This window comes from Ornithodoros turicata, chromosome 3 (assembly GCF_037126465.1).
Source record: "Ornithodoros turicata isolate Travis chromosome 3, ASM3712646v1, whole genome shotgun sequence".
NCBI classification, from domain to species: Eukaryota; Metazoa; Arthropoda; class Arachnida; order Ixodida; family Argasidae; genus Ornithodoros; species Ornithodoros turicata.
This window is the reverse complement of record NC_088203.1, coordinates 36,951,960-36,979,365: the sequence shown is the minus strand read 5'-3', so window position 1 is coordinate 36,979,365 and position 27,406 is coordinate 36,951,960. Positions and strand designations below refer to the sequence as shown.

The following is a 27,406-nucleotide window of genomic DNA, read 5'->3' as shown; positions in this document are numbered from 1 at the left end:
CATTTATCTTTTTATATTAGTACGCACAATAAAGAAAGTGTTCAATAGTAATAACTCATGAGGCAGGCAGCACACACCATACAGGCACTTTCATACAGTTCCGGGTCCACTGCCCCTCAGTTGGTTCCTCAGTTGGTCCACTTCACGGTGCAACTTCCCTTGTCCTGTCCAGCAGGACGGACTTCGCCTTGAGTTGATCTTCAACCATTACATAGACCGATGCAGTCACTGCCCCAGCAGTCAAACTTCATCAGGACGGAGGCCGCTTCCTGGTACAACTTCACGAAATCAGCATCCTGTCTCCTACTTCAACCGGCCGGGTGTAAGACATTTATGATTGCCAGGCCACCTTCCTCCATTCTTTCCTTTGCCTCTTCTGTCGTCGCGGCCACCACACCATGCAGAGGACCACACCGTGCCGGAACCAAGGTGTCCGCCATGTTGTGTCCCTGAGGGTCCGGCGTCCGACATCTCCAGGCCGATGTCAGTTTCTGGTGTAACTTTTCCACATCTTGCCGTCAACCCTTCCAGTCCCGACATGAACCGCTTATGGTTAAGGGCTTCCGCCGTCCCCATGGCAACCACGTCCTGTTCGGAACCGGAGCCACGCAGTCCACCATCTTGCCAGACGAGGGCCACCCCCGAGCCAACAGCCCTATGTCGTCCAATCTTCTCCGAGTCTAGACGAGGTCTTCTCCAGCGTCTTCTCCAGTGTCGAGGTCTTGTGCAAGGTCTTCACCGAGTCTTCTCCGGTGGCTAGACGAGGGCCACCCCCGAGCCAACCGCCCTATGCCATCCAATCTTCTCCAAGTCCAGACGAGGTCTTCTCCAGCGTCTTCTCCAGTGTCGAGGATTTCTCCGAGGTCTTCACCTAGTCTTCTCCGGTGGCTAGCCGAGGCCACCCCCGAGCAAACAGCCCTATGCCGTCCAAACTTCTGTACAGCTCTTTGGTCTGGCTGTCTGTAACTGCAACTTGCAACCTTTCATTTGTAACGAATAATTGCTCTTTCCAATTCTAAATTTCTATTTCTGATTTCACCAATCTGGTTTTTCGCGTCTTCAAATAAAAGTGCATGGATTCTCCTGTTTTCTTCACTGGCAGTGTGTTCCTCAATCAATTTTTCATTTCTTTCTCTTAGTCCTTTAATTTCCTGTTCCGCTTCCAGTTTCAAATCTAACATCATGTTAGCCTTTGTGCACGCTTCTACAAGTTTTGTTTCTACATCTCTGATTGCTCTTTCATATTCGAGGACTGTGGAAAGCTAAACCCAGCCTGGTTGGCTTTGTAAGACCAGCCTCAAGCTTTAGGTATTCTGCTTTTAACATGGTAAGGCGCGTCTCCATCGCTTTGCCGCCACCCTTCACGCTTTCTACAGCTCCCTTACTGGTCTCTTTTACGAGTCTCTTTTGGGACCTTGTCCTTACCCCGTCTGATTTAACCGGGGACCTTAACACTCTACTGCTCGGAGCAAATGGGTTATCGTCGTTTCCATCTCCTTATCTCCGCTTATTTTCACTGATAACGAGTCCAGAGCACTAGATTACCGCCAACCTTCATATTACTCTTGCTAGAACCGGTACACTATTAGTAACCCGCCTGTTCAAAAAAATATAACACATATGAACTAAGCAAAGAAAAAACAGAAACCCCCTCCCCCCAAAAATATCTGTAAAGTTAGCTAACGTCCCAACAATAACTGCGCGAGCGGGGCCGCACCCCAGCTGCACTCACACCTAGGCCTATCTACTTACGTCCACCCCACGCCGTGTGTGCCATTAATTTATTGTTTCCTCAAAAGAAATTAAAACGCTATGGACTTACTGCGCTTACTCCGAATTCCAGACGTTAAAACTTCTGGCCTTTAAAACTTAGTTAAAAACTAAGTTAAAACTTTCAGCCGAAGCAGGCTTAATTCAAGTAAAGAGGCACACACACGACACACTCGCAGGCACGGCCGCGTCGGCGTGGAGGGGGCGTAGATCGAGGAGCGCAGCTACGGTGCGTCCGCTCACCACCAAAGCAGTTCGCGAACTGTTGTGCACTACTGACGTCTGCAGATGCGTTCGGACAGTCCGTCTCTTCCACTTTCACACAGCCAAACTCCTTCGCCACGCGCTCCCCTGACACGTGCAGTCCTGTCACCTAAAGCCCCTATACTTTGTAAAAGTAGCGCATACCTTTGAAGATCGCCGCTCCTTCCTCTCTCACGCGGTCTCCTGCGTCTCGCCCCTTTCATTGGGCTTTCGCTATCACGTGGTGCGGAGCCTCATTCGTGGCCGCCATTCCTGCTGCAGAAAGCAGAAAGGGATGTAGAGTAGCAATGGCAAACTATGCGACTGCGCTTGTTTCTGAGTCTCCCTGCCAGTGTTTTATATGTGCCTTCGGGTGTCGTACCCGACATGGCGATGGCAAGGATTCTTTGTGTTGCCTTTCATTGCAGGAGTATTTATAAGGGAACGCCACCATCTCAGCTGTGCGAAAGGCTTTGCTGTCCTTTTGAGTTTTGTCAAGCACCTATTGCTTTTATCTTAGCTTAACCTTGGTGTCGCCGTAAAAAGCTTTCATCATCACCGCGTAGCCACATTTTGCGTCTGGTTGCGCCGCTGTAGTGAATTTTTTTCTGTTCAGGACCATTTCAGGGATGGGAAACGCTTACGCGGTCAGTGAACATTGCAAGCACACTTGGAAACGTACGGAAGAGTACGAACTTACGAAGAGTACGGAGTGCTTGACCGTACAGTATACCGTTCTCCTGTTTCGAAATCAAAGTGCCTCACACAACAGCGTTGTTTGGTCAAATTCATGTTCACGTATGATGCCATTTTGACAGTTACTTTTTTGTCCCGAACCACTTCGCTTTATTGAACCAAGTTAAACCAACTCGTTTGTGCCAACCAAGGGTGCTGTGTGGATCGAGCGGCTTTTCAATACGTTAAAAACATGGCTGGCCGTACAAAATTTGGGTATAGTTGGAATTAACCTAACGTATGGCTTATCGGAGCTTTAATAAAGCGCAACCTAACTTACTTAAGCAATGTCCTACGACAGCTACTCCTACATGTATTATGCGATGGGTTGGTCCCTACTATGGGAAAGAGACGTTTTATTTTTCAGAGTATATATGCTTTCTGAAACGACAAACGGAGAGGCAAAATAGAACAAGCAAAGCGGTAAAGGGCGTCCTGTCAACCATATTTTTCAATGAGGAGTTTGTTAAAATTGATAAATAATCCGTCCAGCGGTCATCACCTACAACGCGTGTGATGCCTCACTACAATGTATCTGCTCATTGCCACAAAGAAGTGAGCGCTTTATTTCATGCGTTTGTTTAATTATTTTTCCCTTGACACTTCAATTTTCCTACCGGGACTAAATTTCACGAGGTCATTCGGTCAAGACATATCCAGAACGCGCAAACAAAGCAAACAGTAATGTTCTGCTTGCCTGAACACAGCTTTAGCACGGCTGTCGTCTGCTACGGTGCAGCAATCCAGGCGGCGCCACTGTCGAGGCGAAGGGAGAGAAGCGTGTGTGTGTGGGGGGGGGGGGGAGGAGTCGCTACTTCTACTATTCAGGGACTTTACTCTCACCACCGCATGTTGCGCCATCTCTTCGCACGCCGACCAAACAAAAGATGTCCAGAGAGTGCACACTAACGCACTCTAGGTATGTCGAAATTGGAGGACGCCAACTATGGGGGAATGAAGCTCCTCTGTCGCTGGTGACCTTTTTCATTTCGAGTATGAATGATAATCGCCAATTCTGCCATCGCTCTCGCCAATTCTGCGTAACATCGCGAAGACTGTAGCAGAGTAGTGCTCCGTCCGCCGCTGTCTTGAATTTTCAAAGTAAATGAAAATATGCGATTGAGTTGCATTGCACCCGATGGAGGTATGTCTGTGGTGCTTCACAGCTAGGATGTACATGGTACTGTCTTTGCCACTCGGATTTCCTTTGGTAGGAAGGGCTGCTGCACAGGAGAGCTAGTACGTAGTAACTAAACGTAGAACACGAGACAAGGAAACAAGACGACAAGCTCTCAAACTCAGCTGAGCATTAAAAAAAAAAAAAAAAAAACGAACACTCTCAAAAAGCTCTGTCGTCATGCCCTTCCTGATTCCTTGTCTCGGTTCTACGTTTAGTTTCTGTTGGTGTATCGCGTTGGAGAATCCCCCATTTGTGAGAAGATGACGATGCATGCACGAGACAGTACCGGGTCTCAGCGGGAATTTGCCGCAGTAAAGTGGTCGGCACGTGAAGCAGAAGCTAGCATTCGAGGTAGGACTAGTAGGGCGCTGCAACGGACAGCATTGGCCCGACAACCAGACCCGGCCAGGGTCAGGCACCGATTTTTTTTTTTTTTCATATCTGAGGATGTATACACTGCGAACGTCAGTAGCGTAAGGTCGGTCACTAGTAGGACGTCAGTAGTGCAAGCGGTCAAGCTTTCAGCCTACTGAATGTGCTGTACGTACTTTCCATTTCAGGGCACAAGAGTGCAAGGTTCAGCCTCGGAAGTATCAGATGCAAAGCTTTGAAACATGCGATGTGTGACACTGAGGATCAAATGGAAGCAGTATTCATAAGGATGCCCGAAAGTTACAAATGAGAAAAGATTGAAACTGTCACCAGAATAAAGTTTTCTGCAATGAATGATGAATGATGCGGATGACTGTAAAATTCTTCAAACCGATGGTGGAGATGTGTTCACCCCGTTACGCAGCGTCATCCGAACTTTTCAACCCACAATCCCTCTTTCACACCAAATTGCCCTTGGATTTCAGACCTTTATCGTTCACGAATACATAGAAGGCCCCATGCAGTGCTATAACTGTCAACGATTTGGCCATATTGCTCGAAATTGCAGAGTTGCTACTAGGTGTGGCATATGCGCTAGGCCTTACCGCCGATCGGACTGTATAACAGTAAGAGAGAGCCAAATGGTGCTAACTGTAAATCTGGTCATCCTGCATCGTTCTCTTTATGTCCCGTGAAGACCGCCGCCACACAAAAACATCAAGATCGGATATTACGACTTCCTTCGGACGCTCCCAGGGGCGGTAATGCCACTGTCACCCCAGAGCCGTATATTAAAAGGGAGTCTGGCCATTAATGGGTCATGCCTATACCTGAAGCTCCACCCACTTTTTCAGCTTTCCGACTAGTGAAGTCTTGAAACTTGGGGCGCTATCAATCAGCCTATCCTCACTATTTGCCCCCCTATCCAACATAGGCAGCGCCATTTTGGGTGGCAAGTGGATTGGATGGGATTGAAATGGATACCTCTCGCAATCTGCAAAAGTAGTGGATTGTTGGTGCAAATAGAGTCACTGTACCCGGGGGAAGAGTATCGCATTCGCTTTCCCCTTGCCGCCGCCTTGCTCATTCGCCGAGGCGCGTCACGTGGTGCGTTTTCCTCCTCTTTGCTTCCAACCTCCCGCCGGGTCTATACGGGGAACGCAATAGCTGGGACGCATGTGCGCGTATGTTCGTGTGCCGCTCTTGGTTTTTTGTACGTGAAATGGATTTCAGAGAGCTGAGGAACTACGAACAACCATGTCTGGATGTTGTGCTGCAACGGGACAGAGTCAGACAAAGCATTTTTCTGCATTCCGACGGGCAAAAGTGACGAGACGCGTAGATCGGCACAGAACCTGCCGGAAGAACTTCGCGCCTACGAATAACATACGTTTGAGCGAGGTAAATTTCGTGGCGTGTTTATTTTTCATTGCAGAACCTTTGCACACAGTATTGAATAACAGTTCAACTGTGCGAAGAACAGCCGGGCGTATCAAAGTAGTGCTTGTTGGATCTTCCCATTGCGTTCCCTGCCCTGCGGTGCTAACAAAACGCCACTATCAGGACCACTTCACACGCGACGACTTCGAGGACAAGGAGATTCGAAAGAAGTTGAAGTGGACTGCAGTCCCAAGCAGTTTTGCATACCGGACACCTACGAGGCTGAGGAAGGCTCCTATCCCCCGTTCTTCGCACGCAGAGTTCTCCGAGGAGTCACCAAAAGACTTGCACACTGAAGTTGATGACAACATAGTGTAAGATCAGGGGGCAGTGGAGGATGGTAATGCGTCGAAATATATGTAGATATGCACTATGAAAATTATTGAAACTTATGAAAACTATTCCTAAATACTGATCGAGGGGCAGTGGAGGATGGTAATGCGTCGAAATATATGTAGATATGAACTATGAGAAAATGGCGTAAATGCAGGCTAGCTGGTGGATAAATTCCATGATAAGGCAAGCCTGAGCGATGGGCAAGACACGTAAACAAACACGTGTTTGTTTACGTGTCTTGCCCATCGCTCAGGCTTGCCTTATCATGGAACTATGAGAACTATTGAAACTTATGAAAACTATTCCTAAATATTGAGTTATGAAAACTATTCCTAAATATTGAGCTGCAATTGTGAGTGAATCAACCTTGCAGAGGAAGACAACACCGTCACAAATTTCTGTGACCAGAGCATCGAGGAATATGCACAGGAAAGCCCTGCAGACAAGTCATGTGATGGTCCCCTCGACGAGGTCGCAGTCTTAAACGAAACAAGCAAAGGCTGAGACGGAATGTAGTGACTTGAAGCTCACGGTCTACTCCTCATGGAAGATCAAGTGCTTGCGTTGGAGCGGGGGGTTGGAAGAACAACCCACAGCACTTTACATGCGCGTGAAAAAACGTTGGCATTCTCATAGCCATTGAACGTGTGAAATAGAAATTTAATTGCGAAGAGATGAGAATAAAACTGTTGGAGGTTATTTATGTCAACCTGAAGCTGCACACACGAGCACTATAGTTTAATGTCCACAAAACAAGTGAACTAAAAGAAAAAAAAAAATCATCTATAGAGCGCAAACGAGACTCGACGATGCCTTTTAGAGGCGAACACGTGCCAACATAATTCGTCTGTTAGCTACAGAATACAACAAACTATACTGTAGTGACGCTCGTGCCCTGTTTCATTAAGTATTAGCCGAGTCCCACCACAGGAAGTCACAAAATTTTTGGTGCACAGCCGCGAAATCAAGGCGATGTAACACTGACTACAGCTATCCTAACACGCGATCCGCGGCGGCTTGGAAGCAATATGGCTGCCGGAGCAGACGACGCGGAGCGGTTGCGGTACTCTTCCCCCGGTACAGTGACTCTAGGTGCAAATTTGATAATCGCCACCTAGGGAGCGTAAAGCACGACGGGAATTGTCGTCTGCTTCCGTCGTTGTACCGCTGCCGGCAGAACCACCTGCTGGGACACATTCTGTTGTCGGTATGATTTCTAAACAAATCTACATGAATAGTTGCAATATAAGAGGCAAGAATGTTTATATCCATGAAATCTGTTATATCCAGCTGTTAAATATAAGATTGTGCAGCACAGCGCCGTTTTTGTTATGATTTCGTTGTGATCGCCGTGTTCACTAGGCCTAACACCGGCGACAAATCGTAGTATTTTCAGTTATTAAAATTGTGGTGCACACAAGTACATTGTTTCATGCCGTTTCATGGATGGATGGATGGGACTTGGATCAGCAGCACCTGATCCTTCTAGAACACAGAACGTCAAAAGTGCACCTCAAGTTGGCTACGACAACCGCTAAAACCGCCGCCCTACAGCACACAAACAGCTCAACAACAAACAGTTCACAAACAGCGAGATAACAGGAAACTGGGAATTGGTTTATGACGCTTATGTTACGGACAGACGGTACTGCTTGTATATAGGGCCTGTTTCTAACATCAGCACACAGACAGCGTCAGTTCTCCCTTTTAGTGATCGGGGTTCATAGTTTGTGAACTGTTCTGTGTCCAAAAATTGTGAACACATTAAATATATTTAAGTAATATACCTACCACTTGCGCTTGACCCTGTCGAGCTGCCTGCAGCTGTAACACACATGAAAACCAATCATGTCTACCACTTTCCACAAAAGGAGGCGAAAGTCAGAGGTTCAGTAACAGGGAAAGTTTCACGCGTCTGTGTGCGTGAAACGCGTCTGACGCGTCCGACACGAAACTCGTTTTTACTTGTTTATTGTATTTTATTTATCTATTTATTAATCATATGTTAGGGGATACGTTATGTTGTACCGATTTCGTCTTTTACTGCTACTCACGCGCAAGAGTGACAGATCCGATTGGGAAACTGCATAGACATTGTGACTTACTGTCGAAGTTGCTGGCTCCCTTTGTTCGTGGAACACTGTCGAAACGGCGTCAAGCTTAAGTTCTTTCCTTTTTTGTGTCAATCCAAGTTGCATTTGCATGATGTTCTCATCCAAGTACACATCATCGGTGAAATGCGAGGCGCATACACGGACAGCATGAATACTCCTTGCTTCATCTGGATACCCGCTAGTGATATAGCTGCTTCCAGCTTTCGCTTCGTCTTGCTGTAGCTGTACCCTATAGGCGTGCGAAATCAACGTCGAGGTCTTCGAAGGAAGTTTTCCTGGAGTCAGGAACGCTGCATCAGTTTCCAAACGACATCTCACGCGAACCATGCAAGCGTAGAGATTCTCTCGATTCACAAAGAGTATCCGCGTCACTAGTTAGTGAACCTCACATGTGAATATGAGCGACGTGCAGGAAGAAAAACAAACAAAAAACAGCAAAGCAGCCCCAGACTTGGCGGCAGACGACAGCGTCCTTCACGGCGGATTAGCCAGATTCCAACTTGCGTCACGCGATGTTGTTGGCGCTGGCGCTTTCGAGGATCAAAACGAAACCCGATCTTTTAAATTCGATTCCTCATCACCCGGGCCGTTTTGCAAGGAGAAAATTTGGCAAGTAGTTCATGGTAGTGTACCGAACACATTGGTATTGGATTCGTAACCATGGTTCCGGATGCGACAGTCCCTTTAAGAAAGAAGACTGGAAGCGTTGGCGTAAGTTTTGTCAACGCCTTTCACCGTTTGACAGGGCCACAAAGATCTGGAGGACAATTCTAACTCTGAAGGATGCGCCCCCAGAAAAGAATCCTCTCGCGGCATTGGCTATCGTTAAGGGTGTAGACGAAATCACGCTAGCGACAGATTTCTCAGTCGACCTAACGACATCGGCTGCTGCACTCAACATCTGCGGTACACAACAGTTTTGTCCAGAGCTTCACGACAGAAATTCACCAAGACAGGCTTCGTTCACCCGTGGTTATGAACCGCGACTTTATTCTAATCGGGCTGAAGTCTGCGTTGAAACTTGTGAATGTGTGATCGTCCCCAGACCAGATACAATTACCTATTCCGCACTGCGAAACCTTGACGAGCGGTCAGTCCAAGCTCTCCTTCATGTTTATAATACGTCTTGGTTACAGGGATGCGTACCATCTACCTGGAAGGAGGCATTGGTTCTTCGCATCCTCAAACCAGGCAAACCCCCAATTGCCCTATCCTCCTTTCGCCCTGTGAGCCTGACAAGCTGTATAGGAAGGCTGACGGAGAGAATGGTTTTGCATCACCTTGACTGATGGCTTGAAAAACCAGGTCCGTTCCCTCAAGAAATGGCTGGATTTCGTCGCCACCGAAGCTCAATGGATCCAGTTCTCAAGCTAGTCTCTACAGTCCAACATGCTCGTGCTCATCGACGGATCGTTGTATATCGGTCTTCCTGGACATTAAGCGCGCATACGAAACCGTCTCGCACATCTATGTGTGCTCCACGCCTTGCGTTTTTTTCTGAGTATCAGGTCGACTCTTCAGCTGGGTCCACGATTTCCTTTCGGATCGAACTGTCGCTGTCCGCACATCCAAAGCCTTAAGCAACGTGTTTATCAAGGCGTACCCCAAGGAAGCATTCTCAGTCGTACACTCTTTAATGTGGTAATGACAGGACTAAAATGGGTAGTTCCTCGCAAAGTAGCATTCCCCGTGTATGCCGATGACGATGCCCTTGGGACAGTAGGCGAGTCACGACCAGCCATTCAGCGCCGTTTGCAACAAATCTTAAACAATGTCCACCTCTACCTTACGCGACTTGGAATGGACCTTTCGCACGAAAAGCGCATCGAGCTCCCTTCACTCAGAGGCTATGAGTAATTTCCCTGTGTGGGTGGGTGCAAAGAAGCTCGAGCCTGTGCGTTCCGGGCTCGAACCTGCGCCGGGATCGCCACATTGAGCACCTTGAAACCAAAGTGCAGCGATGGCTGCCTGCAATTCAACGTCTTTCTGGCTTACGCTGGAGCTGTGATCAACCATCCCTTCTAGCCGTTCATGGTGAGAGCGACTGTGCTTTTCAGCCTTCCAGTCTTGCTCAGTGTTTCTACAACATCGTTAAATACCCTTCAGGCCCTGTTCGACCAAAGCCTTCGTCGCTGCCATGGAATTCCAAGAATGGCTGCACACGGCAACTCCTAGATGAAGCTTGTGAACTCCCGGTGGCGGTCCTCCGTGAGCGGGAAACGGCTCGACACTTCCTACGTTTGCGTGCGCAGATTCCCCGTCAACCACTTAGAAATATTCGATATCGTCACCGCGTAGCGCAGAGGACACGCCAGGCTCTCAATGGCTTCATACCTAAGGACGTCATACCGCCGGACGCCCCCTGGTCTCTGCCTGTGCCACTCACCTTCGCGCGTCTTCGGGACCTCCAGGACCACAGAGATCAGGTTCAAGTCATTCAAGTCAATTTTTTATGCTGTCGTAGACGCGAAGTTCTCTACCTCTTCCGCCGCATACACCGATGGCGCATCTCGAAATGGCAAGTCCGCGTCGGCATTCGTCATCCCATCCGAAGGCGTAGTTAAAGGACGTCGCCTTTCGCACCAAACCTCCTCCACAGCTACGGAACTCTATGCCATACCGTTCTGGCTGCAGCGCGTTCACTTTACCCCACGGAGTTGGGTGGTATTCACTGACTCAACATCTGCGCTGCAAGCAACTGAAAATTCTGGTATCCGAGGCTCCTATCTCCGCACCTTTGGTTATGGATGTGTTTATGCCTTACAAACTTGTCTACGAAGCAGGGCACAGGCTCGTTCTCCAATGGGTTCCATCCAGTAATGGGCAAAGTACCTCAAAATTATACTTAAAGTAAAGTACTAAGTACCTGGCAACATTAGTACTTCAAGTACAGTACAAAGTACCCAATTCCAAATGTACTTCAAGTAAAGTACAAAGTACTAGCCAAAGTACTTCAAGTATTCATCAAGTACATTGCGAATTTAATTTGTATCACTTTGCATTTCACTGTTTAGTATCTGTGTCTTGCTTTTTTTGCAAAACTTTAGCGAGCGTCCTTGACAAATGCTCTAAAGCCATAAAGTCCTAGGTTAAGTGCTAATCTGTGAATATGAACTTAATCAGATGACATAATTTGCAGTTACATGTATAGAGGTAATCAGTCAGCTGTGCTGTATTATACCCTGACTGATCCAAGATCACCCAGCTAGTGTGGTGTTCCGGTACTAATCTTCTGCTATAACAGGCTATGCAATTTCAAGGAAAAAAAAGCACAGGCCAACCGAGATTATATATTTCTGGGCATTCCATGCTGCTTTTTGAAATACAACATGTTCAAAAAGAATATGAAGAAAGTAAAAATGGTTAAGCACAATGTAAGCCATCATTTTTATACGACTGTGATCTGCAGCAATGTAATCCATGTGACCAATTAAAAACGTAAAATGTAAAAATGAAAGCATGTGTGTCTTTCAGAGTGTTCATCATGTAATGCAATAACACAGTGTGATATAAATTGATTATTAATTGCCAATGAAGGAAACAATATAAAAAACATAGAACCCTGCATTGAGAGAACTGAAATGACAACTGACTAAGTCATTGTGCTGCCGGTTACAGTGTCATAATGTGTGCGTGTCTTTGCATTCCATTCATTTTACATAATCTTAGAAGCGTTGATACGTTTTCAACATTTCAAGCCTCTCAACAATAAATTTGCTTCAACAAATACGCTCTTTAACAGCACAAAAATCATTTTTGCTAAAATGTCAGACTGGGACTCTTGGTACTGCATCCCGCTACAAGCGCTAAAATGACGGCAAGACGACGAAAACACACACATGGCACTATCTGTGTGTTTTCGTTTTCTTGTTGTCATTTTAGCGCGTTTAGTAGGTTGCATTTGTTATACTCTTTTGTGATTTTTTTGATTGGAGTCCAAGTTTGAGTACTTGAGTACTTGATGGGAAAATACTCGGAAAAAAGTACTTTAAGTACGGTACAAAGTACACGATTTAAAATTTACTTAAAGTAAAGTACAAGTACACAGAAATGTACCTAAAGTACTACTTGAGTACTTGGATGGGTAGAAATCCAGCGATCCGGTAGAGATGTAGGAAGGGAGTTGCCTCAGGACAGAAGCCGCCGATATTTCGAACAGAGACTGTTCTTCTTCTGGGCCCAGAAGAAGAGCAATCTCTGTTCGAAATATCGGCGGCTTCTGTCCTGAGGCATCTCCCTTCCTACTTGAGTACTTGGTACTTCAAGTACTGCCCACCACTGGTTCCAGCCCATTGTCGAAGGCAATGAACAGGCTGACAGCGCCGCCGAAGCAGCTCTCTCGTCTCGGATACGGACGCGTATTACACTGCTGAGAGGAGATCGTCGGTCTGTGCTTCGACGCCTCGTGACTCCTCTGACTACCCGCCAACGGACCGCTGACATCCCCCCTCGCCATGCTGAGCAGAGTTGATCCAGCGCTCGCTTTCCGCATGCCTGCACATATCTCTCGTCAATATGCCGCATTAGTTCATCGAATGCGCCACGAGGTGGGCTTCATAGCACAGTGGCGCTACCGCTTGAGACAGGTTGCCTCTCCGCACTGCAGCCACTGCGGTGCTGTTGAAGATATACAGCAGATTGTTCTCCATTGCCCACATTACTAACCTTCCCGAACCGTACTTTCCTGATGCCTCAACGAGCTAGACTGGCGCCCCCTCTCTCTCACAAAATTGCTTGGTCTCTGGCCACATGCAGAACACCAACGCTCTGCCCTAAAGGCTCTCTTCACCTTTCTGGACACCACAGGACTTCGATCCTTATTGTGAAGGGGCGCATTATTTCATTCCCCGGTAGAGTATCGCCCCCGGCGATGAAACTCCCCAGTCATCATCCCGTAATAAAGCTGTTGTTGTTGTTTCTTCAAACCGATTTCATTAAGATTAAAACATGGGTTGGACAATTGGAACATGTCCTTGAAGACTACTAAATGTAAGTGCGTTGCCTTTTTTTTTTTGAAAATACACATGGGCGTAACATTAAACAAACACCTTATGTGGGATACATGACACTAAAATTGTAAACAGAGAGAACGACAGGTTGAAATTTTCCAGAGGGAACTTTGTGGGCGCTCCCAGGCACCAAAGAAGCTGTTTATCAATCATATATCCGACCAATTTTGGAATGCTGTAGTACAGTTTGGGGGCCGTGTGAAATTGGCCTTAGGCAAAAATTAGAAAAAGTTCAAAAGCCTGTATAGGAATGATTGTTTGTAATGCCTATTCCCATTATGTTCGATGCGAAAATTTGAAGTCCGTGCTGGGGTGACCGTCACTATTTCGACTGCAACGCCGAACAGCGCGCTGCCAAAGTTGGTCCGTAAGCGTGACGTCGTCAGATATTGCTGTACGAAAACTCAGAACGCCAAAGTTCATTGTTATGCGCGGGTCCATTCTCCATAGAGACAATGTACATTTTGACGGTAAAAGTAAAAACGATCGTTCTACGGTGTACATAATTGCGTGAGGCATCGTTGTGCGCGGGTTTTACTATTGTACGAGCTCGCTTAAAGCTTATCTACGATACATATATAGCGAGTCAACTAGGGTTTTTCGAACAAAGTTTATCGTCCCACCCCACTTTATTTCGCCTTGATCACCAGTGTCGCTTTCGGACATCCGCTTTCCAACATTCTTAATTCCCTAAAACTGTGCTAGGATGAAGCAACCTTCCTCGTGAGGTTGCAATCTGTAGTGTACCATATTAACAACGTTTTTTACAATGCTGTAGATGTATGTACATTTGGCTACATAACACTAACGACGTGAATTAAAATGCGGAACATGTGGTGACAGCACACTTCTTCCCCTCACGAAAACTACACCATAGAAACAAACCCAAAACAAGTCATTTCAGTATCGCAGGTGATGCGGTGGTCGTCTTTCTCGGCTGCCTTTATAGAAAGTCTCGTGTCGTGTTCATTGAAGCTCCCGCGTGGAAGGTGGAAGGACAGGCGCTGGTTGAGGGTCGTTGGCAGCTGGTCGATGAGCGTTGTCCAAAAGCAACGCCGCTCAACTTGCGAGGTAGAAGTAGAAGTCGCTCACCTTCGTTCTGGCTATGGACATTCGTGCCATACTTGTGTGGCGCGCCTTCGCGTATTCTATGGAGCTTGCTTGCGTCCCACACCTTGCCGTCATCGAGTAAGAACGAGCTGTCTCCACGGATTGCAATAATTTTTCTGCGTGTGGAGAACAGCAGGTCACCCTCCGTTCCGCAGTGTCATCCTTACGTTTCGACCCACAGTCCATCTTCCACAGCGAATTGCACTCGAATGTCAGACCTTCATCGTCGACGAATACATAGAAGGCCCCATGCAGTGCTATAACTGTCAATCCTATGGCGCTCGGCCTCACCGCGGATCAGACTGTAACAAACAATAAGAGAGAGCCAACGTGTGCTGACTATAAATCCAGACATCCTGCATCGTTCTCTTTATGTCCCATGAAGACCGCTGCCACAAGAAGACACCAAGATCGGATCATACGACTTCCGTCTGACGCTCCCAAGGGTGGTAGTGCCACCGTCACGACTAGAACAAATGAACACGACTTTCCTGCACTCCCACCCCGGTATGCGGCCAAGACAAACAGAAGCAGCCATGCGACACGCCCCTTCTGCATCAAAGCAAATTACATGCACAAACGCAAGTGTGACAGCACCAGCGCAGGCATTGAAAGACAGTTACCACCATCAGCCACCGAAGCTGTGCCTTCTTTTACACTTTTCTCTGCGGTACTCGCGGCAGTCAAGGCAGTTGTCTCTGCATTTCGTGGTGCGTCGCAACTGTCCGAGGTTCAAGCGCTTCTGGCGTTGGGGGCATTATCTTTACCATCAGCATGATGGAATCTCATCACCCCTGGCTTCCCGCCCCTGACACCTCTGGCTTCCCGCCAACGGGCAACCGACATTCTTCCCCCCTCTATGTTGAGCAGAGTTGATCCAACGCTCGCTTTCCGCATGCCACGAAACTCCTCTCGTCAAGGTGCTGCATTAATCCACCGAATGCGCCTCGATGTGGCCTTTACAGCTCAGTGGCATTACCGCTTGAGACAAGTTGACTCTCCCACCTGCTGCCACTGTGGTGCTCTTGAGAATCTGGAGCATATTCTTCTTCATTGCCCTCACTACGAACCTTCCCGAACCACACTCTCCGAGTCTCTTCGTCAGCTGGACTCTCGCCCTTTCTCCCTATCGAAATTGCTTGGTCCCTGGTCCAATCCAGCCAAGCAACGGTCTGCGCTCAAAGTTCTTCTGACATTTCTGGACACCATCGGACTTCGATTGTTATTGTGAAGGGGCTCGTTATTTTATTCCCCCCATTCCAACCAGCAATGGGGTAGAGTATCGCCTGTGGCGATGAAACTGCCCACTCTCCAAGGTCGAAAATAAAGTTGTTGTTGTTCATGAGTTCGTTTTCATACCTGTATGCGAACCTGGCATGGATGCTATTGCAGCTTTCTTTGTGTGCATCGTAAGACGACTACGAAGCAACTGAGAGCGCGTGTAAGAAACGCGAGTCTGTGAGCCTTTTGGGGGACTTTTTCTTCTTCTATATATATTTTTTTAGACGTTGTGCTCGTGTTAGGAGCTGATACGTTTTGTGGTCCCTCTGTACTCGGGCATGGTTGAAGCTGGTCGCTGAAATTAAACGTATTCGAAGTGGCAAGTACAGTTCCTTTATTCCCGGAGTGAATATTCCACAACATATTTCTGGTGCCGAAACCCGGGAACTTGCCTGGCTGTACAAGATATTGAACGTTTCGAAGACTGATCATGGACCGGCTTAAGTCTAAAAGAGCAGCAAGGCGTACACGAATTACTCAACTCGTGAACGAGGTCACGGATCTTCGGCAGGACGTCGGTGTCAGTAAGACCGCTTTGAATTGACTTCTAGCCCGCATAGAAGAAAGTTACAAGGAATTACAAGCGCTGAACGCAGAAATCGAGCCCTTCATAAAGGACTAGGATTTACCCGCGGAGTACGAAGTAGTATTCCGATATGAAGAGCAAACTGCTAGTGCGACTGCGGAACTACGGACACGGCTTGCTGATTTTCAGCTTTTGGAACGGCACATGGCTTCTCCTCAGTCGGAGCCAGTGTCACCTCGTATGCCACAGAGCAACCAACAAGTCCAAGCGGGGATCAAGCTACCTAAGTTGCAGTTGATGACCTTCGCCGGTGAGCTCACAGAATGGCGACCGTTTTGGGAGCAGTTCAAGACGGCAGTACATGAAAACCAGCAGCTGAATAAGACAGAGAAGTTCCAGTACCTAAACGCGTCGTTGAAAGGACGGGCAGCTGCTTCCCTTCGTGGACTGCAATCAACAGAGTCCTTCTACGACGACGCGATTGAGATACTATTGCAGCGTTTCGGAGACACCTCTCTTATACATCGTGAGTATCTCGCGAGGCTACGGGATTTACCAGCTGTGAAATCACAGAGAGACGTACATGGACTACAGTCTTTGTATGACCATCTACAAGCCAACATGCGATGTCTCAAGGCGCTGGGAGTGTCAACAAGTAGTTACTCGTCGATGATCGCCGACATCCCTTTCTCAGCCTACCGTTTCAGAGATGGTGGTTGAGTACCACCGAATGCATCGACACAAGAGGACCCCCAGCGACGACGGGACCGCAGAGCACAGGGATAGGTCTACCTGGCCAGTTGCTCAAGATGACTGCGGCGTAAAGACTACAGATGGGTTGTCGAAGGTCCTCGACTTTACCAGAGCGGAATTAGATAGCCTAGAACGATCTGGACTGCAATACAGTCAGCAGTGAGGAAGTCAGAAGGCTTCAAGGGCCCAACATACTAACGGGGCAAGAAACAAACTTATTCCTACCAGAACGGTACTCCAAGCGTGCGTTGAAGGAACTCCAAAGTGCGTCCTCTGTGCATCCACCGGCCACAGCACACTGTACTGCAGTGCAGGACTGTCGATCGCCGAAAAGATAAAAAAAACTTTCAAAGGATATGCGCTGCTTTCGGTGTACGAAAAGAGGTCCCCGGTCCAAGGACTGTCGTGTTAACGTTGTCTGTAAACATTGTGGAAACAGACACGCTTCCGTTGTCTGCGATCCCTCAAGGAGACCAAGTCCGACAAGTAGTAACGACACCGTGACCAACATAATGACCACCACCCAGCACCGCGACCAAAGGGGACGTGCCGAGGTTCATTTGCAGACCTTCAGACTATGGGCGTCATCTGACACCGTGTGTACCCAACTTCGTGGCATCATCGATGGAGGTAGTCAGCTTACCTTCATCCGTGACGACATTGCGCAGAAGCTGAACCTGAAAGTTGTAGGTGAGAGCAAGTTGCGGTTGAACACTTTTGCCAGTGCGTCTACCGCTAACAAGACTCACTTAGGGAAGGTGGTTGAACTTCACCTGCGGAGTCAGTATCGTCCTGTGGACTATGTCATACGCGCAACTACTATTCCGCTCATTTGCAAGGATCTTGCGGAAATTCCAGCTAATCAGGAGTTCGTCGAAAGGCTTCGTCGACAAGGACACCAGATAGCCGACGACTCCTTGTTCCCCAATGTTCAGTGTGAAGCTGGCATTGGACTGCTAATAGGCAGTGACGAAATCTGGCAGCTATTGAATTGAAGCTATTGAAGAAGTGAAGAGGCATGCAGACGATGACAAGTTGGTAGCAATTGGAACAGTGTTCGTGAGGTCGTTTCAAGGGCATTCACAGGACACACATGGCTATGCTGAAACTTCAGCAGCCACGACGATATGCGTCTTAAGAACTGGAGTTAGTGTGTATCAAGATGATGTGCTGGAGAAGTTCTGGAAGTTAGAAAGTATTGGTATCTCAGTCGTAACGACAAACAACAACGAGCATGGCACAGCGGTGCTTGAAGAATTTCAAAGAAGCATTCGTTATGTGGACGGCCGGTACGAGGTGGCCCTACCCTGGAAACCTCGTACAGGGGAATTGGAAGACAACTTCGAGGAAGCCAACCGGCGGCTGCGAGGACTTACGAGACGGTTACTCCAAAATGACTGCTTGACGAAGTATGACGAGGTTATAAGGAGTTACCTTGTGTGGGATAACGCGGCCACACGGCGGCGCCGTTATCTCGCCGGGACAGGGCAAACTGGCTGTCTCTCCCGGCGAAGATTATTTAACTCGAGACCGAATAGGCAGGAGGCCTCTTTTGGCTGAGTGGAGCGCGGTTCTCAAAGGATTGCTCCCGCCCGGTTCACTTGGAGACAGTCCATGTAAGTTCATAGGAATGTTTCCCCGTGTACGCTTCCCTGGTTGACTGATTAAAGAGTTGTGCTTTTCACTTCTGTCCGTGTCTTCCGGTGCAGCGGTTGGGCAAAAGACTGGTTGGGTTCTACCCCAAGTGGGATTTAGGGGGCGGAATTCCATAAGTGGCGCCCACACGTGGGGCCCGACCAGTCTCGCCGCACGCCCGGGAGGCACTGACAGCTAGTGTATTTTGCAGTGTAGTTTGTAGCATTTGTCGCCCGTGCCCTTCGCTCGCTGTCGCTTTTGCTGTTTTGTTCGTAGTTCGGGAGCGTGCATTTGCTGGCCATGCCGCCCAAGAGGCCCCCTCTCGAGCCCGTTTACGAGGACGACCCGCCAGTAGCGGAGGACCTGCTTCGGCAGATCACAGCTCTCTGCGCTTTATTGTCGCAGCAGCTCCCCAGTAGCACGTCCGCCGCCCAGCCGTCCTCGGAACCCCCGCTACGCCTGAACTTGACGATACCGACATTTTCGGGCTACAGCGACGCCAAGTCCGTCGAAGATTTTCTTGCGGACCTGAAGGCTTACCAGACAGCCGTGGGAGCAACCGACGAAGCCGTCCTGCGCCGGATACTACCCGCTGCATTGGTAAGCTCAGCTGCTGTGTGGCGCCGGTCTAAACCCGCATTTCCGTCTATGACCGAATTTCAGCGGCTGTTTCGGGAGGAATTTTTGCCCCCGGATTATGCAATGCGTATGCGCGAGGAACTCATGACTCGAACGCAGCACGCGGAGGAGAGCCTGTTGGAATATACCCGGGCAATCCAAGAGCTGTACCGCAGAGCTGAACCGCTCGCGACGGAAAGCGAGAAGGTGGCCCGCGCTATTCGCCAATGTCACCCTCGTTTTAAGCCTTATTTGCGGGGGCGAAGCTTTTCTTCGCTCGATGACCTCGCTAAAGAAGCCCGTGTCATCCAAGCAGATTTGTTGGCGGAATTGCAGTACCGCCCACCGCCTAGGCCGGAACAAACGCTGGAGCCTAGCTGCGCATGGAACGGGCCGAGACAGTCGTTAGACACGGAACTAAACCCCCGTGGGACTGTTGGAACACACGGCGGTTCGTCCGCCGGGCCAGTTTACCGTTCTTTGGATCCCTTTGCATATGAGCAAAGGAACCGAGCGAGGTCTGCACGAGCAGAGCCGCGCGAGCGCGAAGTCGGTGATGCACGTCATGCACCACGGCAGGACAGGCGCGACTCTAGAGCAAGTAATAACGCAGGAACACAACCCCGTTGTTACGGTTGCGGTGAACGCGGTCATTTTCGTCGTAACTGCCCGCAGCAGACCACTACCACCCCCAGACAACCCCCGCAGGGAAACCCGGGACGCCGGCGGCGGTAATTGGGAATGACACAGTTCTGTCGTCGGCTGCTGAAAATGTCGATAAGAAGCAAGCGAATTCTAACCATGCTATCTTGTCTGATAACGTAGTGGCCTCGGTCCCGCTCGCATGTCGAGCGCAGGATGACATATGCAACATCGGACCGTTTATCGTGGCGCGCGTTCTGAGTAAGGACGTTGCGGCTTTGGTGGACACTGGAGCGGCTGTATCCCTGATAGGTGACACCATCCACGATTGGTGCCGGGAGCGGAACATTTCCGTACGGACGACCAGGACCTGCCTACGGCTCGCATCAGATGCAGTGGTACCAGCCGGAGGAGCAGTACGTCTCACTTTGACCGTCGACGGACAACGTGTCAGACAACGCTTCATCTACCTGCCTGGATTGGCGGGACTGATGATCCTGGGACGCGACTTCATTATCCGGATGGGACTCGTCCTGGACTTACGTCGCGGAGGCTACCAGCATGCAAGCGGTACTACCTTCTACCCCTTCATGGAGTGGACGACGCCGGAAACGGAGCAGAACCGGACTGGTGAGGAGGCCCAGGATCCCGGAGCTGGACAATCTACGTCCGTTGAGCTATTTTCCGGAGCAGAACACCTAACAGCGACGGTCGTACCCGCTGTTTTGGAGGACGTCCTGAAACGATTTCCAGGAAGCCCAGACCAGCGACGCATGCTCGCTAAAGCATTGCGGCCATTCTCCTGTATGTTCACAGAGAGACCAGGTCTAACCCATGCATTGGAGCACCGGATAGAAACCGGCGACGCAAGGCCCTGGCGATGTAATCCTCGGCCTTTGAGTGTGCATAAGCGCAAGCTCCTCGATGCTGCGCTGGATGAAATGATCGAGACCGGTGCTGTGAGACCTTCTCGCAGCCCTTGGGCTTTTCCGGTGGTTCTTGCGCCGAAAAAGGATGGAACCGCAAGGTTGTGCGTGGATTACCGCCGACTGAACGAGGTGACGGTAAGAGATTCGTACCCTTTTCCCTCGATAGACTCGATCATGTATTCGTTGGGATCCGCCCACGTGTTTACAACTTTGGACTGCAGTAGAGGATTCCTGCAGATTCCGATAGCACCGGATGATGTTGAGAAAACAGCATTTACCTGTCACAGGGGATTATTTGAATTTGTCCGACTGCCTTTTGGACTGTCTAATTCTCCCGCTAGTTTTCAGCGAGTGATGGACGAGGTGCTTGGCGATGCGAAATACAATTTCGCTATGGCGTACATGGATGACGTAGTAATTTTTTCACGTACATTCCAGGAACACCTTTCTCATTTGAAAGTGGTGTTAGAACGCATGCAGGCTGCAGGATTGACTGTCAATCCCCGGAAGATGCAGTTGGCTACCAACAGCATCGATCTCCTCGGGTTCAAGGTGGAGTCCGGCACGGTCAGGCCGAACGAGGACAAGCTAAAAGCTATCCTTGAGTATCCCCGCCCGACGGATGTGAAAAGCTTGCAGCGCTTCCTTGGTATGATTGGCTTTTATAGACAGTTTATACCGCGATGCGCAGACCTAACGCAACCGCTAACTTGGCTTTTGCGGAAGGGAGCACGATGGTCGTGGGGACAAGCGCAGGAACAGGCGTTTACCTCTCTCGCTAAAGCGATTGCGGAAACTACCCGCTTGTATCTCCCGGACCTCAATCGCCCATTTGTACTTCAAACAGATGCGAGCGATTACGGCCTTGGTGCAGTCTTGTTACAAGAGCATCACGGTGAACTCCAGCCCGTGGCATTTGCAAGCCGTACGCTGACGCCTCCCGAACGCAATTATAGCGTAACGGAGAAGGAGTGCCTAGCAATCATGTTCGCACTACATAAGTTCGACATGTATTTGGATGGTGCGAAATTCACTATCCAAACTGACCATCAGGCACTGTCCTGGTTAAAGCGGTTGAAAAACCCAGCCGGACGGCTCGCACGTTGGAGTTTAACGTTGCAGCGATATGACTTCTCGGTGGAATACCGGAGGGGAACCTCAAATAAGGTGGCAGACGCGCTATCTCGAGCACCGTTGCCCCTTGAGGACGTCGTTATTCCGCAGGAGCTTGTGGCCGCGGTTAACCAGACCGTCACGGAGGAGGAGCTCTCGTGGGGACAGATTGTAACCAGGAACGACATCCTGGAAGCGCAGGGGACCGACGGCCTTTGTCAGCGTGTGTCGAGGTGGCTGGAAACAGCAAACCTGGAAGGCACGGAAGACGCTGAGGAGAGGTACGACTCCTACCAGCTGAGCGAGGATGGTCTCCTGGTCCGGTACATTCCCCAGGCGGACGACGAGGAGGTTGGTGATAGCCCCTTTCGGATCGTAGTTCCAAGGAAGCTACGTAAGTCATTCCTCAAATACTTCCATGATTCTGCATTGTCGGGTCACGGTAGCGGCAGCAAGACTTATTCTAAGTTGTGTCGTATCGCGACTTGGCCGGGCATGAGACAGGATGTTTTGCGGTATACACGCAGCTGTCCGATATGTCAGAAGTCTAAGCCGCGTGGAGGGCAGCCTCCCGGCTTGCTGCAACCGACTGTTAGCCAGAAACCTTGGCAGATAGTCGCATGTGACGTAATGGGTCCTTATCCCAGAAGTCCCCGTGGTAACCAGTATCTGTTAGTTGTTACAGATCACTTCACGAAGTGGGTTGAGCTTTACCCCCTGCGGAAGTTGGTGTCCGCTCGGATCTGGGACAGACTGCTGGACGTTTTTTCCCGGTTTGGATTCCCGGACCAGCTCATCACGGATAACGCCTCGTACTTTACAAGTAAGGTGTTTGTCGATAGTTGCTCTGCGTTGAGCATACGTCACGTAAAGACGTCCCCTTATCACCCTCAGGCGAACATAACCGAGCGGGTTAATCGCAACATCAAGATGATGTTGGTATCTTTTACCGAAAGGCATAAAGATTGGGACGCCCGTCTTACGGAGCTTGGCTTTGCCACTCGTACTACGGAAAATAGGTCGACAGGATTTACCCCGGCTTATTTGAATTTCGGACGGGAAATTGTGTTCCCCCTCGAAAACACGTTGCGAACACGGCACGCACAGCCTAGTCGTTCGTACGCGAAGTATGCTAATGATCTTCGCGATAGAATTTCGACTGCCATTCGTTTGGCACGAGAGAGTCTTGAGGTCGCAAGACTGGAGCAGTCTCTCCAGTACAATAAAGGTCGGCGCCAGGTCATTTACCGCGTTGGAGATCTGGTACTAAGGCGAACACATCCCCTTAGCGATGCAGCGAAAGGCTTTGCTGCCTCTCTCGCTGATCGATGGGACGGTCCTTATCGGGTAAGCGCACAGCTAACTCCGGTCACTTACAGGCTCGAGCGTTGCAGCGACAACGAAGAAACGGGCCCCGTCCACGTACAAGACCTCAAGACCTTCAGCCAGCGCATCTCGGACAGCGGCAGGTGGGAGGAGGACCACGATCTATCATCGCAAGCCCGCTCTCCCTCAAGTCCCCCTAGGGCCGGTCAACCATCCCCCCAAGAGACTACTGCCCAGGGCGGGGTTCCCGGGATTACCCGCTATAACCTTCGCCCACGTAAACAACCGAGGTGACGTTTTCCCTTTTTTTTGGTCGCAGGCCCCGCCCGAGGTCCCGAACCCCCCGTCGGTACCCTCCACCTCCACTGTCCAGTCGGCCCACCCAACCGGCTCTGGTCCACTCCGCCTCCCGGCCGCTCCACCATGTTGCCACTTGGACCACGCTAGATGACCTAGGAGAAGCCAGCATCAGCTACGTCTCCCGACGACGCTGGCGGGACCAAGCTCGACCCTTGCGGGGAGACCCCCCATCTGCGATCCCAGAACCCTTCAGGGGGTTCACCCTTGAGGAACGGTTCCCCTCCGAACCACCAGCACTCTACAGCCCGGAGGAAGTGCTGAGACTGTGCCCCATCTGCCAGGTGCCCCAAATTCACACCGAGACCCATCGCCGTGGGTCCCTCCACCTCGGCCGCACCCAAGGAGCACCAGCCCCGTCTAATCCGGTGAACCTGCATGACCTCCAGGCAGCTCTAGCTGTTATTCGTCGTCTACAGCCGGAACTTTTGGCCCCTTCCCACCAGCTTCCTCGCACACAAGAAGATCATCTCCTTGATCTCCCGGACCTACCGGACATTTGATTTGTGACTTGACTCCTTCGCTTAGTGGGGGAAGGTGTGGGATAACGCGGCCACACGGCGGCGCCGTTATCTCGCCGGGAGAGGGCAAACTGGCTGTCTCTCCCGGCGAAGATTATTTAACTCGAGACCGAATAGGCAGGAGGCCTCTTTTGGCTGAGTGGAGCGCGGTTCTCAAAGGATTGCTCCCGCCCGGTTCACTTGGAGACAGTCCATGTAAGTTCATAGGAATGTTTCCCCGTGTACGCTTCCCTGGTTGACTGATTAAAGAGTTGTGCTTTTCACTTCTGTCCGTGTCTTCCGGTGCAGCGGTTGGGCAAAAGACTGGTTGGGTTCTACCCCAAGTGGGATTTAGGGGGCGGAATTCCATACTTGAAAATGGGCACGCCGAGAAGGTCAACGAAGGCACAGCCCTGACTGGTTTGCATTACTACATGCCTCACAGGGCAGTGCTCACGCCTCATCACGCGCATCTGGAGCTATATCGCTGAATGACCACTTGGAGAAGGGGCCTAAGTTGGGAGCAGACCTGGTGCCTGTCCTGTTGCGTTTCAGACTACACAGAATAGCATTCACAGCGGATATCCGAAAGGCATTTCTGCAAGTCGGCATTCGCGAGAAAGACAGAGATGCTCTCCGTTTCTTGTGGTTTAACCATGCTCAAGCATGGGACGATCCACAGCCTGAAATGGAGTGTTGGAGAATGACGAGGGTGCCTTTCAGGACATCGGCGAGTCCTTTCCTGTTGACTGCAACTCTACAGCATCAGTAGAGGGGTCGAACAAAGATCTGGCCCAAGCACTAATAAATTCTTTCTATGTCGACGATCTCCTTGTGGGCGTAGCCAACGTTTTGGAAGGGAAACATCTGGTCCAAAAGGCGGAAGACATCGTTCAGGGGGCAGGAATGAAACTAAGCAAATGGGCGTCCAACTCTGCTGAGCTACAGCCTATGTTCCTGCAGTCCGACACAGGCGCAGCTAGCGAAGGAAAATCATTCGTCGACACTGCACATACCAAGGTACTCGGGGTGGTGTGGGACCGATCTAGTGACAGACTGAGGTTCTCAGCACAACACCTGCTGGATGTCATTGCTGACATGAAAGACAACAAGAGATCCATACTGCAGGCTTCCGCCAGGCTGTTCGATCCTCTGGGGTTCCTGTCACCGTATACCATTCGAGTCAAGATGCTCTTCAAGAACTCTGGAAGGCGAAGATAGATTGGGACTCCAAACTCCCAGAGGAGATATCGAAGACATGGAACCTCTGGCTTAAGGAGCTGCCCGATCTGCATATGGTCTCAGTGGAAAGATGTGTGCTTCCAACCGAAGGCTCTTTGTGCACGTATGAAATGCACATCTTCACGGATGCTAGTCCGCAGGCATATGGAGCATGCGCCCTCCTACGGAGCACGAGTGAGATTGGAGAAACAAAGATATCCCTGCTGTTCGCAAAGTCTCGAGTAGCACCACTCAAGAAGGTCACTTTGCCTTTGGCTGAAACTAATGGGCACCCTGATAGGAGTGCGAATAGCCAAGTTCCTGAGTCAAGCGCTGTCTTTGTCGAACCTTGAGACGACATTCTGTACCGACTCCACCATTACGCTAAGCTGGATCCGAGGTGACTCAACGGGGTGGAAGCCCTTCGTGAGGAACAGAGTGGCAGGGATCCAGGCGAATAGCCGTCAGCAGCAGTGGAGGCATTGCCCTGGCTGCGATAACCCAGCGGACGCCTTAACAAGGGGACTTACCGTCAGGTCATTAAGTCAGAACACACAGTGGTTTGAAGGACCAGGGTGGCTTTCCCATCCACGCAAGGCCCAAGGCCCAAGCCTTGCGGTGAAGGAGATGCGGACGGAAGAAAAGCTGAGAGCCGCACTAGTGACTGTAGGTGATTTAAAGGGGCGTTCTCCTCTATTCGAGCTTTCTAAGTACAGCAGTTACAACCGCGTTGTGCGGGTCACCGCATGGATAAGAAGATTTGTGTGGAATTGCCGCACTAAAGTAAAAAAACAAAGGGGCGCTTACGGCATCTGAAGTGGCGGACTCCGAGATGTTATGGGTGAGACATGTCAAACGTGAAGTCTACCCCGAAGAGACGTTCGCAGTCAGTCGCAACGAGGAAATTGCCAAACAATCGAAGCTTCTGAAGCTGAATCCGTTTCTCGATGAAAATGGAGTGATGCGGCTTACGGGCAGACTACAGTGCTCGGACTACCCTGAAGATATCAAGTATCCCATTCTGCTATCAATGAAGCACACGCTATCCAAGCTGATTGTTCAGAATGCACATGAACTAACGCTACATGGAGGGGTACAACTGACATTGTCGACCTTGCGAGAGAAGTGGTGGATAGTCCAGGCCAGCCAGATTGTGAACTCGATCATACACGACTGCACCGTATGCGTAAGGTTTCGTGCTACTCGAATCACAGCGCCAACTGCGCCTTTGCCAGATGTTCCGACAAACCCGACTCACCCCTTTGAGACCACAGGTGTCGACTTTGCGGGACCGTTGTACATCAAAGATAGTAAAGGTTACGAATCCTCCTCTAAGTAATATATCCTCCTCTTCACATGTGCCATGACGAGATCAATTCATCTCGAGTTAGTGACCGATACAACGGCGAAAGCGTTCCTCATGGCGTTCCGACGATTTATATCAAGAAGGGGAACTCCTTCTATCATATACAGCGACAATGCCCTTGCTTTTAAGAAGGCGTCGAGGGGTATTCAAGACTTGTGGAGGGTAATGCGTAGCACCGAATCACAAGACTTTATGTCTGCAAGACGTATTAACTGGAGGTTCATCGTCGAACGGGCTGCATGGAGGGGCGGAATGTGGGAACGGCTGATACGGACGGTCAAGAGCTGCTTGCAGCGAATTCTGGGAAGACAGTGCCTCACATTCGAAGAGATGGAAACTCTCCCTCAGGAAGTGGAGGCAGTTGTTAACTCCAGACCTCTCACCTTTCTTCATTCCACTCCCGACGAACCTGCCGCGCTGACTCCAGCTCATCTACTAATAGACAGGACCTTAACGGAACTACCCGAGAAACCTTCGCATGAAGTTCAATCCTCAACAGCCCAGTCAAGCATCCGAAGATGGTGACAAAAACAGAAGACTGCAGACATGTTTTGGAGAAGATGGAAGAAGGAGTATCTCCTCGAGCTCAGGTCAGCTCATCAAACAAACGCAACGGAGTGCTTCCCAAAGCTTTCGGAAGGGGACGTGGTTCTTCTGCACGACCATAAGCCACATCGACATATCTTGAAGCTGGCTAGAGTCAACGAAGTCCATCCCGGTCGAGATGGCAATGTACGCTCTTGTACAGTGAGGGTACCCAATGGGACTATAACTCGACGGCCTGTGCAGCTATTGTACCCGTTAGAAATGACTAGACATTGACTAACTCT

General features: G+C 49.9%; 3 protein-coding genes across 3 annotated transcripts in view; all 3 read left to right on the top strand.

Annotated features, from left to right (window-relative positions):
* The window catches only part of LOC135386871 (uncharacterized), a 50,673-nt gene extending 46,012 nt beyond the window's left edge, over positions 1–4,661 (top strand). The window contains exon 7 of the mRNA XM_064616386.1: positions 4,489–4,661. Within this exon, the coding sequence (XP_064472456.1) occupies positions 4,489–4,539 (51 nt within the window). The 3' untranslated portion in view covers positions 4,540–4,661. The remainder of the gene's footprint in view (positions 1–4,488) is intronic.
* An 11,659-nt stretch (positions 4,662–16,320) lies between these two features.
* On the top strand, positions 16,321–16,836 carry LOC135389321 (uncharacterized). The gene has a single exon (XM_064619384.1). The coding sequence runs from the start codon at positions 16,321–16,323 to the stop codon at positions 16,834–16,836; it is 516 nt and encodes a 171-aa protein (XP_064475454.1).
* A 9,206-nt stretch (positions 16,837–26,042) lies between these two features.
* Positions 26,043–26,549, top strand: LOC135389320 (uncharacterized). Its single transcript, XM_064619382.1, has one exon. The coding sequence runs from the start codon at positions 26,043–26,045 to the stop codon at positions 26,547–26,549; it is 507 nt and encodes a 168-aa protein (XP_064475452.1).
* Positions 26,550–27,406: the final 857 nt, after the last annotated feature.